Below are 17,740 nucleotides of genomic sequence, written 5' to 3'. Positions count from 1 at the left end.
TAGTTTATCCATTTTTTATCATGACATATTGATAATCCATCTTTAGTTTCATGTTGCTCAGTTGTTGCACTCATAATCACAATAGTTTTCACCGCAGCTTTCAATGTACCAGGTGGCAGAGATATATATAGCAGAAAGAATACCCAATTTCTTGGTTCAATCATCTTCCATGATTTTTGCCATTTTAGGTATCCTTCCACTAAGCCATTCTTGGTCATTTCTCATGATGGTTGTTCTATAATCCTTGTCAAGTGCTTAGAACTTTTTATTTTTCAACTTGTAATTAAATTATTCAGTAGTCCAGCAGGTGAAAAATAGAGCCTTAAATGAGGTTTTTCGATTCCATTTTGATCTAGGCCTTAATTTTCACGATCCTTGTGTCTCCGTAACCTTCTTGAGTGCTTTAGAGCTTTGTTCTTGGCCTTTTTTTTTTTTTTTTAAACGAAAAGCCATTGTGAGGCTGTTTTCTGTAGAGGAAGTAGGCACCATTAGTCACCTTACGACCAAAGATATTTCTAGCAACTTTTAATTGCCAGTTTTAGAAATCAAATGAAGATCACAGGAATAAATATTGATCTTAAAGGTAAAAGATATGATTAGAGTCAGATGAATAGATCCTCCTCAATCAATCAAATATGGTCAAAGATCAATTATTATCTAAATGAGATCAAAACAAACAGAAGAAATTTTCTAAGGTTCAGTTCCTCAATTGAATGGCCTTTTAACAACCAAATTCAAATAAACAGTTCTAAACACTCAACAATTATTATAGAACAAACATCAGAAAAATCAACAGAAATGGCTTAGTTACACAGTGGGACAATAGCCCTATTTAATCAGCTTTTATAACTGTGTTTTTCTAATTACCTTTAGCAACTATCTGGCAGCTAGTTAATTCTCTCCAACTGCTTTCTATGATGATGCTGCGGCCATAAGTGGATGAGTACATATCAAGCAAAAGAGGAAACTGCAACAATGCAAACAAGGTGATAGGGACACATCCAACAAGGGCAATTGGAATGATAACCGAATTCCATTTATGAGAAAGAGATATGTGAACGGTTGCACCAAAGGCTACCATCATGCTTGCAATAGAAAAGAACAAGGTGATGAGGCCAATAATTAACTTCTTTGGTAACGACACAAGAAAATCTTCTTCTGCGTAGCGTGAAGTGAGGATGCCCAAGAACATTAGAACTGAAGTGATGGAAGAGAAGAGTGCAAGCATATCTGAAATGGCAAAAATCATGAAAGATTGGTCATGTAAGAAATTTGGCATTCCCCTGCCGTCACTGCCACCAGGTGCAGTGAAAACTGCTGCAAACACTACAGTGATTATGAGTGCAGCTACAACCGAGCAGGATGAAGCTGTTTCCTTCAGCCATTTTTCTCCTTCTTTAACTAATTCCTTGTGTTCTTCTGTAAAAACCTCTCTAGGAGTTTGCTTGAGATCATTTGTAGCTTCGCGAAAGAAAGGATGGACAAGATTTTCTATCGCCTGCAGGAAATTAAAAGTCATAAATCCAAGAACTACAACTTACTTTCAAGGTAGATTTTTTAGTGGAAAGAAAAGCTCAACGTATTTAACGGAAAGATACTAATTAAAGGCATATCGAGAAGAATTTCCAAAAAAAAAATCATTTTGAAATGAGTGCTAGAGAGGTAGAGGCTAATAGAAACAAGTTAAAACCATCACCCGTTTACCTAATTTTTTATTAAAATTTAATTAAGCCAATAAACTCGCGACCGGTTTATATTATCTTGTTTCTGCAGCATTCTGTTAATTTTCTTTTTGTTTGAATATCATCCTTCATACATCTTGTTGTACAACAAACCGCAAATTTGGACTCTTAAACATAGAAATTATATTAAGGTTTTTATCCCCCTTTCTTTAATGGACTAGAATCCTGAATCTTTCATCTTTACATATCATATGGTTAGATGAGAAGTCATACCTTGAACCACTGCAACTCCCGTTGCATCTGCAATGCTGCACCAGCCACTTCACTTGAAGGTACCAATCTTCCCGCTAAATGCAGGATGTTGTTGCCAGCTTTGTCTCGTGAAGAGAATAAAAATGTAGTGAAATTTACGCCTTGTATGAGATTAAAAACTTTTTCACGACGATATAAAACTGCATGATCGAATATCGTATGTCCATCTTGATTCGACCAATTAGAAGAAGAATCATAGGCCATAATAAATTCGTTGACAACCTCAGGAATCCCCAATATTGCAGCTGCCAACATTGCTACCGACAATTGTGCACTATTTTGAAAGTTTGTCCAAACCACTCCTTCACATATAATTCTAACTATCTCAACCGTTCGCATGTGCGTTAACTTTTGGTCATGTATACCTTTGATGCCGGGGGCTGCAATTAATTAAACTCGAGTCAATAAAAGAAGGATATAATTAATGGATTCAAATGAATGAATATATCTTAATAGAACAGTCTCTCAAGACTTACATAGGTGCATGAGGGCATTCCAAAGCATCCTATGCAATTTATGCAACATTGCACCTGTCATATATATAAAAAAAAACAAATAACTTTCAGTTCAGAATCACGAATTCGAGTATATATATATATATATATCAAAACAAAACGAATAAGATTATTACCGACCAAATGTGGTAGTGATCTGTTGAGTAGACCCAAAACGCGTGGATTCTTTTGAGTGGATTTTTGATGTCACAATAAAGCTTTCTATGTCTCCATCCAAGTCATGATAATCGTTGGTCTGAATGGAAGGAACAAGTTCCTTTTCCACAGGAATGCCTGCAATTTGCTAGGTTTTGTTAGGCCACATAAATAAACAGCGTATATATACACACATCTATATAGAGTCATCTTCCAATTAGTGCTTCCTCATTTTATTGAAATGAGGGCTTCTTCATTAGAAGATCACTATATAGATGTGTTTGTGTGTTCGCAAAGGATAGTTGACAGCTACAATTGTAAATTAAACGTTGCAAACGTCCAAGCCGACTCCCACTTGCAAACGCGTAAGGCTTTTGAGCCAACGTGTTTAGAATAATTCTCCGAGAGTCGATGCTGTCACGGCCAATTGTTGGATGACGCTTCAATAAATCTGAAGCTACATCTGATTCATGAACAAAGTCAGAGTGGTGGCGATGTACTTGATCTCTATATAATTCGAGCATCATATATATACATATATAAACGAAGATAACATGACGAAAGTATAACCAAGCAATCAACAGTAGAAACAGGAATTTGGTTTAGCGGATCACATTATATGAAAGCAGCCAAAAAAAAAATTAAATGTATATATTTAAACAATTAAATATGCATTCGATAAAATTACTAACACAATCGAGGTAATCAATTAAATTAATGCGGTGGATAGTCAAGAAGAACAGGTTGTTCGTTTCGATATGGTCAAGAGTTCCAAACTATTGCATGATAATGGGTTCATCTTCGAAGTATTTTGCCCTTCTAATATATTTCTATTGGGGTTTCAGTAAGTTGGTTGCGTTATGTGTAAACATTTTTTTTAAACAAAAGAATTAATTATATTATTTTATCTAAAATTTTTATTTTATTAATGGGTATTAAAGTAATAAATTTTTTTATTAAAGAATGGGTACAAAAAAAGAAGGAATTTATTTGATTAATGTTCATGTCAAGGAATTTCAAAAATACGTATCACAGCGAAAACTCAGGTGCGGAATGTCAAATTTTATAATTTTCGTGAACAACTTTTGTAATGTTGTAAACTCTGTGGCCACACAGAATTTTGTTTCAAACATTCGCACCAAAGTAGCTTCCGTATCAGAGTTGTCAAAAACATATGTTTATGAATTATGGTTTAGAGCTTGCTAGCCTTGAGGTTTTTAAAAGAAAATTTTGGTTAAAACAAGCTATACATGGACGATATAACTTGAGAATTGGTTTATCTGCAATCGCATATGTGTTAGCTTGAAACTTTTAGGTTAATAATACTGACCATATAAATTAGCTGCGATGAGAAATGAAAGCACATTCGCACCATCTTTGCCGCTGTAGATGTCTACACCATGAGTCACCTCTAGTAGATAGTGAAAAGTATCTTTATGACCATATAATGCTGCATCATGAACCGGAAGAAAGCCTTCGCCGTGCCTTATATTTGTTAAATCAGGGTTATACTTCACTAGAAGTTTTAAGGCCCTTAGATTTCCTTTTGCTGCAGAAAGAGTTGCAGCAGTGTGCCCATGATTATCTTGTCGTGCTAGTGTTTCTGGATCGACCTTTGACGCCAGCTTATCGAGAAGGCATATGGCCTCATCAGACTCAGCATCAATTAATAACTCCACAATCATGTGAAATATTGTCATTGAACCCGGTTCAACAATCTTGGCGGTCAAGGCATCGGGATGATTAGTGACGAAATCTTCCACACCTTGCCAATCATTCTTCTCTATCATTCTGTATAGCGGCCAATAACGACCATAATACTCATCCTTCTCTTGATCATCTGAATTTATCACCATGAAAACAGAATCTATATATTATATAATTGTTATTATTTTTTGGAAAGTTAATTAATAATATTGATTCAGTAAAAATAAATAAATTAGTCTCTTTATGTTATTAATTACCTTTCCAACTCTCTGCATCTTTGGTCTGTTTACTTATGTTTGGCCCCGTTACCGTGAGTTCGTCTTCGGTTTTGTTTCTGCAGACCATTCTTGATAAGCCATTAGACTCGAAAGTTTAAGCAGTTACATAACAACATAGTGTTAGAAAAAAAAAGAATGTTACAGCTCAAAAATGAATACCAGTTTAGAGAAACGATTAAAATCTACTGACCTAGATCATCACCAATATTGGTAGACTCATGAATTAATACTAGAGGGGGCTCCTCAAAAAAAGGTGCAAATTTTTACCAAAGAGATAGAGCTAAAAGGAAAAAAAAATACGAACTCTAATATATTAAAAAAAAAAAAGACTTGCATTGAAATTTTTCTTCCCTTTAATTTTTGTCCACTTTTTTAAAGTGAGGAATTTCTTATAAAATAGTATACAAACCATTGAGGACTTGTGCAATGTCCCGCGTGGCGGAGTTTGAGTTGTTGAAAAGGACTGAACAATAATTGTACTAATGATAATTTTTAACAACATTTACCTGCTGGATAATAAGCTAGTTAGGGAGGTGGATTCACGAAACATTATATTCAACCTTCCAATGAACCCCACCCCAACCTCTTCAAAGCAAATATTTTTAGGCAAATTTGTCATTAATTCAAAATTAGGGACAACTTTATTATTAGTTCAACTTACATTTACTGTTGTGTGAGGTTGAGATAATGTTGGAGTGGACTTTCTATCATTACAACTCTAGATATACAAGGCAGAGAAATAATATATACTAATGGCAAAACGCAGTCTTCTATGATCTGACTTGTCAAAATGCAACACTTATGAATATAATACTGAAGGCAAATTCTGTACTTGCTAACTACAGATAAAATCTAACTAATTTTTTTTTTTTATACCGAACATCTTGTAAAATTTCCCCTGCTTTTCAAAATTTAGGTTTCGTTTGGGATGCTTTTAAAAGGCACAAAAATGATTTTAAAAAAGGAAAAAATTAATTTTAGTATTTAGTAAATTTTAAAAAAAATACTTTTGACAAAATTACTCTATCCTATAGCTGATTTTGAAAAGTAAAAAAAGAGTAGCTTTTCAAAATCTGATTTTGGTAATCAATTTCATATTAAACACAATCCCATATATAATTACATGTATAATAAAAATTCAAAATTATCATTATTCAGTTAAGAAATAAAATCATTACATTTAAAGAGACTATTATTATTGATAATTTTATTGAGATAACAAAATAAAAAAATAAAATTAATAAAGAAAAATATCTTTTTTAGTTATCAATTATAGTGGGACTATTGACACCCCTCAATTACTCTTATAAAACCTTTTTTTCTAAAAGCACCTGCTACAAAAATTAAAATAACACCTTAACTAATAACACCCATGCGTTAGTTCCATAAATGACCTTGCCTATTTCTTCCCAATGAAGACCTACAAAACTTTATGGAAAGATATACTATATCATTATATAGATCTTTGATAAAAAAAAAAAAAATGGAACTATAGACTCTCCCGTGGCAAATAAACAAACTTTCAGAGAGAAGCTTCCATGATTTTGACAACAATATAACTAATGGTGAAGTCAGAATTGTAGTCACAATCAAATTTTAAACCCTAGAAATTAATACAGTTCTTAAGAAATAATTAAGAATTTTTTTCCTTCGATGATAGTTGCTAAACTGATTATTGAATGATTTGTATAGATTTTAAACCTGAAAAAGCAAATTAACACTTTTAAAACTTGCTAATCAAGTGTGTATATGCAATAGAAAAAATTTCTTATGAAATTCCCAACAAAACTAAAATTTAAATGATTTATTTCTTCTAAAGTTATTTGTATATATGAACTTTCATTTAGGATTTTGAGTAACGAATTTATTGTAAGTTGCGGAAAAAATGCAGACAAGAAGTAATGGTAACGACAAAGGAGATAGAAAAGTCTAGCTCGAATGGTAACTAAATCTTCAAGTTTGGTTTTCTATAGGTTAGATTGAAGCAAAATAGCGATTAAATGATTACTCTAGTTTATTAGAGACATCAACATGAATATATTCTTTTTTTTTTTCCAGTTTAGCTCGGGGGAAGCGAAAAACTTTTAAATAGAAATCTGCAGCTTGAGTTGAGAAAGAAAGATTGTTTTTTTAAAAATCATTTTACTAGAAGTTAAAATTGTAAACGCAGAAGAGGGTTTTATTAGGATTTTGAAGGATGCTAATAACATCACTCTATCATTTACTATGTTTATAAATGCGTAAATAATTTTTATTCAACATTATATCCATTTTAGTCATTTGAATTATTATAGCAATTTAACAGTAAGATTTACCAAGCACATATGGCTTCTTCTATAACTCACACAACTTTTAAAAATAAATTTTAACAAATGTTTAATTAATTCTCTTCATAACTGGTAACAATTATTTTAAAAGATACAGAATTACCAAATTGAGGCTTATTTAACTATCGGCCTCCTAAAAAATTAATTAAATTTGGAATACATACTTCAAGACATTAAGCTTTAATTGTCATTATAGAAAATGAATCAACACGCAATCCATCAATTGCATTTTGTAAGATCAAAAGTTTTAATCAATCGATTTTAAATATCTAAAATCAGATATATATATATATATATATATAGAGTGTTTATTTGCTTACCTGGAGACGTTGGTTGGATCATTTGCTTCTCGGTTTGATGATCTGCTGGCTTCTTCCATATCAGAGTTAAGAATTAAACTTAATTTCTTGGAGTTTTGCTTTTCTGTACCAGAAGCAAAAGAACAGATATATCAATATTTGAATTGAAGCGAAATCAAGAAGTCAGAAATGTAAAAATTATTGTTTTCTCAGCTACATAATACATATATCAATAAAGACTATGGAGCCTAATACTTGTTATATTGAAAAAATAATTAAATTAATACGCAAATCCGTTAATTATAATACTTAAAAAGAATAAGAACCTGTGAATGTGAAGAGGAATGGTGACGGCAGCGGCCACGAAGCAGCGAGAGTGTTAGTGACGGATTTTGGATGAAATCGATGCTGCAAAAGGGTATTAAGTGCTGTGATTAAATGAAATCCGGGCTTTTGCATTCTTAATCATATATATACTGCATTTGCATGAGAGGTTCCTATCTCTAGGCTTTACTTCTCGATCACGTCGATAATAATTGGAGAATAGCATCTTCCCTTTACTTTCTTTCATATTGGGAATCTTTCACTTTTACTAACTCAAGACAAGCATAAATGCACCAGCACGATAGATGCGAGTTAATTATCTCTATGAAGTATATATGGTAGGTTCTTGTCCTTTTTAATAATTTATTATAACTTGTCAAAGCCAAAATTATGTCCTCCCATTGGCCAGAGCCCTAGGGGAAGGTCCCTCATATGGTTCCACAAAAATATTGACATTTTTCTACTCTATTAAAACTCTTAACTCGATCAATGTCCTCACTCCTCAGCTTCGTCTTGCAGAGTTGTAGCTGCACTCATAATGACAGTAGTTTTCACCGCTGCTTTCAATGTACACATCGCAGATATATAGCGGAGGAATTAATACCCAATTTCTTGTTCATTTTTCTTGATGATTGTTCTATAATCCTTGTTGAGTGTTCAGAACTTCGTTCCTTAATTTGGTTAAAATAGTCGAGAGTCCAGCAGGTGAAAAACAGAGCCATAAATGAGGTTTTGGGCCATTTTGCAGCTGAGCCTCGTTTTCATATATGATCCTTGTTTCTCAGTAAGCCTCCTTCTTTCACTACTTCCCTGTGTATTCGTGTAGGCTCAACTAATAAGATCGCTTCATATGGTAGAAAAAGTATGAGATTCGAACCGTACATCATAATTAGGATAATTTAAAAGTTAAATGTTTCAAAACTCCATAAATCCTGCATGAAGGGAACACAATAAACTAACAAACGTGAATCTCGTGCAAGCAAACATGCACAAAAGTAACAGGCACGCTTACAAATTCACACAATATATCTTCATGTCCCATTTTGATCAATGCTTTCATCATCTTTCATATAGTCTCTCCTGCACTTTGTTAAGCATATTACCAATCATCTTAATTAATCATCATGAAAACAGAATCAGTGTTTTAGTTGTTCTTATGCCTATAAAAATTGTTAATTAATATTGAATCAATAAATTAAAAATTAATGTAACCCAAATTTCTTTATGTTATTTAAGTACCTCTCTAACTCTGTACTTCTTCAGTTTGATCCGTCACTTTTTATATTCATTTTTGTTTCTGCACACCATTTTTGATAAGCCATTAGAATCAAAAGTTTAAGTAATTAGGTAAGAACTCAGTGTTATTAAAAAATAAATGAAAGAAAGAAAAGAAAAAAAGAAAAAAGATTCACAAAACGTGAATCCAATTTAAGGTCATGTAAATTGGAGATCGAGAGAAATTTGAAAGTGGGGCATAGGATTGAAACGGAGGCTATTAAAAGAGCAAGAATTAAAATAAAAAAGGCTTAAATTTGATGCTGAGATAATCTCGAAAATGAATACCATAATAGAAAATCTATTTACAATTTACCCAACCTAGATCATCATGAATGGCAGACTCATGAATTAATTCTAGAGGGGCTAGTCAAAAAATGGCCAAACTAATACTAATAGGTATCCAAACAAAAAGCAAAGCCACTTTTTATTCTTTACACATTTTAAACAATTAAACAATTGTGGTCTTAAATTTATGTGTAGAGGTTGATCTGTGTATCAAGCTTCACCAGACCAACACTCTGGCCGCATTACTTCACTACATCAAACAAGTTGTGCACTCACAATTGAAGATCGAAATTGATTCAATATTGATTCAAGAACCCTAATCTAACTCTCAGTAACAAGAATGAATGAATTAGAAGCAGAATCAAAGCAATCACACAAAGAACACTGAGGATCTGTTTGGGGCAGCTGTGCTGCTCCACCCGTTATTTTAGGAGGATTCTCTTAAAATAAAGGGGGTAGAGCAGCTGCACAGTCCCTCAATATTATGTGCTTCAGTCTTTTGCAAGATCTACATCCATGGGTGAAGCCATCAGAGAGAGTTTGATCTACACTTGCTCAACGTAATGAGTGTTTTTTTTTGTGAATGCTGAGAAATTTTATTAAAATTAAAAATTAAAAAAATTAGAGGAAAACAACTAGATTATAAATCAATCATGAAAAGAAATATTTGGAGAGTCCCCAAGAGTCTTTATGCAGACTTTTACGTAAAGGAACAAGTCGTTTATCTCACCAAGAGGAACAAGTATTGCTCAACATGATGATTTGGCTCTCTATTGTTTACATATTTTATATCATAACATCCACAAGTTTTTTGGTTTCTTTTATTATTATTATTATTATTATTATAGCCTATTTCAAAACAAAATTTATGTCCTGCCATTGGCTAGAGCAAAAGGAAAGTCCCTCAGACATGGTTCCACAATATTTATGGACTTTTTTCTTTTCAATTAAAATCCACATGACACAATGCCCTTAGCTTCATCTTGCTCAGTTATAGCTGCACTCATAGTCACATAGCTTTCTCCGCAGCTGTCAATGTACCAGGTTGCGGAGACTGTGTGTTAAAAGCTCATCACCAAATTGACAACCAATGCCTAGCAATTGTCAAAATGCATGTGGCAGCAAGTTGAATTTTTGGATGCACCAAAAATTGAGAGGAAAAGATGTCAAGGGTAGGCACCGAATGTTGAAATAAGAAAAAGATAATAATAAAAAATATATTAAAATATTAAAAAAAGAGAGGAAATGAAGCCTATAAATAGAGGCTTCATTTCCCCTTCTCAACATCAATTCCTCTAGTTCTCTTCTCAAATTTAAAAGAAAGAGTTGAGAGTATTAAGAATTTAATAAACTCTTGAGTGATGAGGAAGTGAGAGATTAGGTGTATTGGGGTTCTGGGTAGTGAGCCAAAAATATTACAATACTTGTAATCCTCATATCACTAGTAAAATATTTTCCTTCTGTCTTCGCCCGTGGACGTAGGGTAAAAGTCGAACCATGTAATTTCTGGTGTCCTCTGTGATTCTATTGTCTCATTATTTCTCAATTTCACTTTAGTTGTGTGTCTGCTTCACCCATCAATTTCTCAACAGTGGTATCAAAGCCATTGGTTGTATTTTTGGAGTCGGGATACTATTCACGCAAAGGGTATTGTTCGTGTATATGGTATTGTTTACGTATACAGTACTGTTCACGTATACGATACTGTTTACGTATACAGAACCTTTCATATATACAGTACTGTTCACGAGAAACGGTAGGAGAATAGTCAGGCCTGATGTGGAAGCCGCAAACTTTGAACTTAAGCCAGTATATTTGAAATGTTGCAAACAGTGGGTCAATTCGATGGACTACCAACTGAAGATCCTCACCTCCATCTTAAGTTGATTTTGGAAGTGAGTGGTGCTTTTAAAATTGCTGGAGCAACACAAGATGCTTTAAGACTAAGGCTTTTTCCTTACTCCTCAAGAGATCGAGCAAGAGCATGGTTGAATTTATTACCATCTGATTCCACCACTACATGGAATGAATTGGCTGATAAATTCTTAATGAAATATTTTCCACCAACCAAGAATGCAAAATTACGGAATGAGATCACTTACTTTCATTAACTTGAATATGAGAGTTAGTATGAGGCTTGGGAGAGATTTAAAGTACTGCTCAGAAGGTGTCCTCATCATGGCATTCCTTGTTGCATGCAGTTGGAAACTTTCTACAATGGGTTCAATCCAAGTACAAGATTGATGGTTGATGCTTCAGCAAATGGAGCTTTGTTATCTAAATCTTGCACTGAAGCTTATGAAATTTTGGAGAGAATTGCCAACAATAATTATCAGTGGCCATCAACTAGACAGATGGCAGTTATATATTATGTATTTCATGATACAATTCGCACAATTAAGGAGGTATTACATGTCAATGGTCTAAAGAAAAATCTATTGTCTATAAGACAAATAGATAATCTTGGGTGTAAAACCCATGATGAAAATCAGATTATGAAGATAGCTAGAGGCACGCTTGTATTGATGAAGGTAGAAAAGATCGGTGCTAATCTGTTCATGCTTAAAGGGAAAACACTATAGGAAGTTGATGCGTATGTCGTGTCAAATGGAGAAGAATTAATGATAATGTGGCACCTCAAACTCGGTCACATGTTAGAACAAGGTTTGAAGATTCTCTCTGAGTGAAAATTACTTCCGAGGCTCAAATCAGTGAACTTACCATTTTGCAAGCATTGTGTTAGCATAGATTAAAATTCAACAGATCCACTGCCAAAGGTAAATGCATTTTAGACTTGGTTTATTCTGATGTTTGGGAATCGCCGGATATGTCTATAAGATATGTAAAGTACTTGGTGACTTTCATTGATGATTATTCCAAGAGATGCTAGGCGTATCCAATTAAGAAAAAGTCAGATGTGTTTTCAGTGTTCGAATAGTACAAGGCGCAAGTTGAACTTGAATCCGGTAAAAGGATCAAGTGTTTGAGGACAAATAACGATAGAGACTATACAGACGACAAGTTTCTTACTTTCTGTAAACAAGAAGGTATTCAAAGGCAGTTCATGGTGGCATACACTCCTCAACAAAATGGAGTGGCGGAGCGGATGAACATGACTCTTACAGAATAAGAGCTATGTTGAGGATTGCGGGCCTACCTAATTCATTCTGGGCAGAAACAACCAAAATTGTTTGTTGTGTAGTAAATTGGTCGCTATCTACAATAATTGAGTTGAAGACTCCGATGGAGATGTGGACTGGAAAGCTAGCAGATTACTCTCACCTACATACATTTAGATGTCCTGTGTACGTGATGTACAATGCCTAAGAAAGAGCAAAGTTGAATCCAAAATCTAGAAAATGTATCTTCTTAGGATATACTGATGGAGTAAAGGGGTATCATTTGTGGGACCCCACTGCCCACAAGATCGTCATCAGCAGAGATGTTATTTTTATAGAAGATCAACTGCAAAGGAGAGATAGCACTGTAAAAGAAAAGTTAGAGACTGTGCCGGTATATGTGGAAAATAATCCAGAAGATTCAGATTCTTTTGAAGTAGCACCAGAGCATAAGGAACAAAAATCAATCGTGTCTGAGACTCTAGAAGTTCGTCGGTCAACTCGTGAGAGACGACCGCAAGTGTGGCACTCGAATTACGTCACATAGATCAATGTTGCATATTGTCTTTTAACAGAGGATGGAGAGCCATCAACTTTCCATGAAGCTTTAAACAGCTCAGATGTTACTTTGTGGATGACAGCAATGTAGGAAGAAATTGAGGCTCTACACAAACAAGACATGAGAACTTGTACCACTACCACATGGAAGAAAAACCATTGGTAAAAAATGGGTCTACAAGATCAAACGTGATGGCAATGACCAAGTGGAGCGATATCGTGCAAGATTGGTGGTGAAATGATATGCTCAGAAAGAAAGTATTGACTTCAACGAAATATTTTCTCTGGTGGTTCGACTCACGACAATCAGAATAGTTTTGGCGATGTGTGCTACATTTGACCTACATCTAGAGCAGTTAGATGTGAACACTGTATTTCTTAATGGAGAACTTGAAGAAGAAATTTATATACTCCAACCAGAAGGTTTTGCTGAAAAGGGAAAGAAGAACTTGGTTTGCAGGTTGAACAAATCTCTATACGGTCTCAAACAGGCGCCAATGTGTTGGTATAAGAGATTTGATTCCTTCATAATGAGCCTTGGATACAACAGACTCAGTTTAGGCCACTGTGCAAATTACAAGATGTTTGAAGATAATGATTTCATCATTTTGCTGTTGTACGTGGATGACATGTTAGTAGCAGGCCCCAATAAAGATCGAGTCCAAGAATTGAAGGCATAGTTGGCGAGGGAGTTTGAAATGAAGGACTTGGGACTGGCAAATAAGATTCTAGGGATGCAAATTCACCAAGACAGAAATTACCGGAAGATTTGGCTTTCTCAGAAGAACTACTTGAAGAAAATCTTGTAACGCTTCAACATGCACGATTGTAAGCCAATCTCTACCCCACTTCCTATTAATTTCAAATTATCCTCAAGTATGTGTCCTAGTAATGAAGCGGAGAGGAAGGAGATGTCTCGAGTACTGTATGCATTAGTAGTGGGAAGTTTGATGTTCGCTATGTTATGTACTAGACCAGACATTGCACAAGCAGTGGGAGCAGCCAGTCGATACATGGCGAATCCTGGTGGAGAGTATTGGATAGCTGTGAAAATGATTCTGAGATATATTAGAGGAACCTCAGATGTTACATTATTTTATGGAGAATCAGAGTTTACTGTCAAAGAATATGTGGATTCAGATTTTGCAGAAGACTACTGGTTATATGTTTACGCTTGCAGGAGCAGCTGTAAGCTGGGTTTTAAAACTGCAGACCGTTGTGGCCTTATCTACAACAGAAGTAGAGTAGATGGCAACTACACAAGCTTGCAAAGGAAGCTATTTGTATACAAAGGTTAATGGAAGAGCTCGGGCAAAAACAACAAAAAATTTTTGTATTTTGTGACAGTCAGAGCGCCTTGCATATTGCAAAGAATCTAGCCTTTCATTGCAGGACAAAGCACATAAGGGTACAATATCACTTCGTTCGAGAAGTAGTGGAAGATGGAAGTATGGATTTGCAGAAAATCCATACCAAGGAGAATCTAACAGATATTTTGACCAAGCTGATCAATGCTGATAAGTTTATCTTGAGTAGATCCTCTTGTGGCCTAGTAGAAACGTAAGCAATATGACAATGGTGAAGCAGAAAGGATGGTCTGGAGATTGATTGGTTTTCAATCAAATCTCCAAGTGGAGAATGTCAAAAGCTCATCACCAAATTGACAACCAATGTCTAGCAATTGTCAAAATGCATGTGGTAGTAAGTTGAATTTTTAGATGCACCAAAATTTGAGAGGAAAAGATGTCAAGGGTAGGCACCGAATGTTGAAATAAGAAAAAGATAATAAGAAAAAATATATTAAAATATTAAAAAAAAGAGGAAATGAAGCCTATAAATAGAGTTGAGAGTATTAAGAGTTTAATAAACTCTTGAGTGATTAGGGAGTGAGAGATTGGGTGTATTGGGGTTCTGGGTAGTGAGCCAAAAATATTACAATACTTGTAATTCTCATATCACTAGTAAAATATTTTCCTTCTGTTTTCGCCATGAACGTAAGCTAAAAGCCGAACCACGTAATTTCTGGTGTCCTCTATGATTCTATTGTCTCATTATTTATCAATTCCACTTTAGTTGACATACTTGATTCTCCTTTCTAGCAACTTTGGAATCGCAAGACTGAGTCATATAGCTCTCTTCCTTTAAATCTCCATGTAAGAATGTTGTTTTAACATCCAATTGAACTAACTCTAACTCATATTCTGCTACCAGGCAAGTAGTATATGAATAAAAACATGTTTGACAACTAAAGCGAACACTTCATTGTAGTCGATACTATCCTTTTGAGCAAAACCTTTTGTTACGAGTCTTGCCTTGTATCGCAAAATTGTTTAATTTGGAGAATCTTGCTTCTTGGTGTAAACTCATTTATTGCCAATAGCCTTTTTCCCTCAAGATAACTCTACAAGTTCCCAAGTTTAGTTTTCATGAAGAGACTTAGTTTCTTTTTCCATTATTAATTTCTATTTATCATTTTCAATACTGCGTAATATCTCACTAAAAGTGTTGGGAATGTCTTCATTAATAACTAGATGTGCATAGGCTACTACCATGTCTTTAATAAGCCATTTAGATTTCTTCATCACTTTTTTGGTCTTATTATTGCCATAGTCTCATTCTTATCTTCTACATCTTTAGTTATTTCTTCCGCTTCTGGGACATCAACAGAAACAAACTTTTCTTCAACTCTTGGTACCAATTTTATAGTTGAACTCTTCTCTGAAGTAGAAGTAACTAATACATATAGAGTAGCATCAAACTCCACCTGCTGTAATATCTCATTGGGCTCTTTCTCTACTTGCTAAGAACTTGAAGGCTTTAATATAAAAGCTTCATCAAAAATGATATCTCTACTATAAACAAACTTTTTATCTCTAAGATCCTAAAGCTTGAAGCCTTTAACTCCACTTTTAAATCCCACAAAGATAGTTTTTCTTACACGAGGATCGAGCTTATCATTCTTCACATGATAACAAGCTGGATGCCCAAACAAACGAAATGAGTCAAGTCTTGTGCTTGCTTTCTAAACCACATTTCTATAGGAGTTTTACCTTCAATTGTAGTAGAATGTAAAACTGGTTTATTAAGTGACTTGTATAGCTCATAGCCTCAGCCCAAAATTTTTTATCTAAACCAGAATTAGATAGCATACAACATACTTTCTCCACCAAATTATGATTCATACGTTCAACCACACCATTCTATTGAGAAGTATGTCTCAATGTGAAATATCTTTTTATACCCGCACTTTGGCATACTTGCAAAAGTGGATCAAAAGTATATTGACCCTATTATAAAAAATGCAATATTTTGATTTTTCTGTCAGTTTGAGTCTCCACCAATTTCTTCTAGAACATCATCCTTTGCTCACATTATGTACACCCATTTGTGTCTAGAGAAAATATCAATAAATGAAACAAAATAAGAACTTCCATGAATTGATGTAGTCTTGGTTAGTCTCCATAGATCATTGTGAATATATTCAAGAATCTCACGAATATTGTAATTATGGTGCCAAACTTGACCATTGTCTTCTTGCCCATTAAACAATGCTCTCATAACTTTATTTTACATATTTTTAACCTTTTAAGAGTCTATGCCTTATTAGAGTTTGCAAAGACTTTTTTCCAACATGTCCTAATAGTACATGTCATAACTTGGTTGTGTCATTGTGCGCCTAAAAACAATTAGCTTTATTAGTTGTATTTTCCTTTAAATAGAACAAATTATAACAACGGACCCCTTATAGAATCCCCATAGCCTTATATGTGAACTTTATTATGCCTTCTTTAATGATAACCTCGTAGCCTTTAACGTTCAAAACACCTATAGAAATTAAATTTTTCTTTAAAGCTGGAACATATCTAACTTTTTTTAGTTTTTGACTATTCCTTCAAACATTTTTTAGTTGGATTATTCATATCTGATTGACACTAAAAAGTATACATTTAATAAGGATAAAATTATTAGTTTTTCATTTATTGTGTCGATTAATGCGCTCATTATTTCTAAATTATCTTAACACTCCCCAAATATATTTTTATGTTAAATTAATTCGCAATATTTTAATTTTTATCTTGCAAATATTTTTCAGGAATAAGATGGAATTGGAATTGAAATTGGGAACAAAGAAAAACTGCTGAAGCAATTTGGAATGCATCATCGAGGAGATGTTATTGAATAAAAAAGAAAAAAAGAAAAAAAAAGAAAGTGGCAATCATGTTGGTGATGGTCAGGAGGCCATACCGCCACCTGACCATCATACATTTCAACATATATTTATATTATAAAAATAAAATAAATTAAAATAATGAAAGAAAGATGCATTCCTTGCCTATAAAAAACTAGGAGATGCACGGAGCTGAAGGCCAAAGTGAAGAGAGCTGAGCCGAGAAGAAAGAACGAGAGAGCAAAGCTGAGGAATTGTTTATTTTCCTTCTTTTGTTGTGTAATCAATTTTTCTTATAACATATTTCAAAAGTTTATCAAATAAAAAGAGTGCTTTATTTTCTTTCAAAATGAGTGGCTAATTTTACTAAACTGAGGTGAAGGGTGAAGCTCAATGTTTTAAACTATTAAATTTATTACTTTCTCAAGTGAGATTTTAAGTTTATTTTATTCTTTTCTGGTTATTTTTATGTCATGTTAATTTATAGATTCTCTTGGATCTGTATGGTATTTTGACATAATGTCGACACCTTACTTCAGTTGTGGCACATTAGGTGATTTATTCCATATTTATCCACAGACATAGAACTAAATGATATAATAATTAACTGGTAAAAGTGAGACAAAATTTAAAAATGAGAGAGTATTAAAATTACAGTTTGAATAACTGAGAGTGGATTTCGTAACCTTCACATATTTTTAAATTGATTTCTAGTGATTTCTTTTCTTGCAATTAATTTTCTTTGTTTAACAA

General features: G+C 33.8%; 2 protein-coding genes and 1 non-coding gene across 3 annotated transcripts; all 3 read right to left on the bottom strand.

Annotated features, from left to right (window-relative positions):
- Positions 1–646: 646 nt before the first annotated feature.
- LOC112499343 (uncharacterized) lies at positions 647–3,494 on the bottom strand. Its single transcript, XM_052442283.1, has 5 exons — positions 2,958–3,494; positions 2,630–2,782; positions 2,471–2,524; positions 1,956–2,374; positions 647–1,498 (listed from the first exon to the last, which is right to left on the bottom strand). Exons 1-5 carry the CDS (start codon positions 3,169–3,171, stop codon positions 860–862), a joined length of 1,479 nt encoding a protein of 492 aa, XP_052298243.1. The 5' UTR covers positions 3,172–3,494; the 3' UTR covers positions 647–859.
- Positions 3,495–3,612: 118 nt separating this feature from the next.
- Positions 3,613–7,713, bottom strand: LOC102622008 (uncharacterized). The gene is made up of 4 exons (XM_025102285.2): positions 7,582–7,713; positions 7,277–7,379; positions 4,609–4,685; positions 3,613–4,484 (listed from the first exon to the last, which is right to left on the bottom strand). The coding sequence occupies exons 2-4, from the start codon at positions 7,333–7,335 to the stop codon at positions 3,961–3,963; spliced, it is 660 nt and encodes a 219-aa protein (XP_024958053.2). The 5' UTR covers positions 7,336–7,379; positions 7,582–7,713; the 3' UTR covers positions 3,613–3,960.
- A 3,506-nt stretch (positions 7,714–11,219) lies between these two features.
- LOC112499390 (small nucleolar RNA R71) lies at positions 11,220–11,327 on the bottom strand. Its single transcript, XR_003067002.2, has one exon. It is a non-coding gene; the product is annotated as a small nucleolar RNA R71 (small nucleolar RNA).
- Positions 11,328–17,740: the final 6,413 nt, after the last annotated feature.

The sequence above is a fragment of the Citrus sinensis genome, chromosome 5 (assembly GCF_022201045.2).
Source record: "Citrus sinensis cultivar Valencia sweet orange chromosome 5, DVS_A1.0, whole genome shotgun sequence".
NCBI lineage: Eukaryota > Viridiplantae > Streptophyta > Magnoliopsida > Sapindales > Rutaceae > Citrus > Citrus sinensis.
This window is presented reverse-complemented; position numbering and strand designations above follow the sequence as displayed.

Excerpts from the sequence above, each read along its gene's own strand:
- LOC112499343 (XM_052442283.1), bottom strand. The coding sequence starts at position 3,171 with ATGATGCTCGAATTATATAGAGATCAAGTACATCGCCACCACTCTGAC. Across the intron at positions 2,783-2,957 it reads GCAACGTTTAATTTACAATT|GCATTCCTGTGGAAAAGGAA; the intron begins GTAGCTGTCAAC and ends AGCAAATTGCAG. Across the intron at positions 2,525-2,629 it reads ACAGATCACTACCACATTTG|GTGCAATGTTGCATAAATTG; the intron begins GTCGGTAATAAT and ends TATATATGACAG.
- LOC102622008 (XM_025102285.2), bottom strand. The coding sequence starts at position 7,335 with ATGGAAGAAGCCAGCAGATCATCAAACCGAGAAGCAAATGATCCAACC. Across the intron at positions 4,686-7,276 it reads GATCCAACCAACGTCTCCAG|AAACAAAACCGAAGACGAAC; the intron begins GTAAGCAAATAA and ends AATGGTCTGCAG. Across the intron at positions 4,485-4,608 it reads AGATGCAGAGAGTTGGAAAG|ATGATCAAGAGAAGGATGAG; the intron begins GTAATTAATAAC and ends TGATAAATTCAG.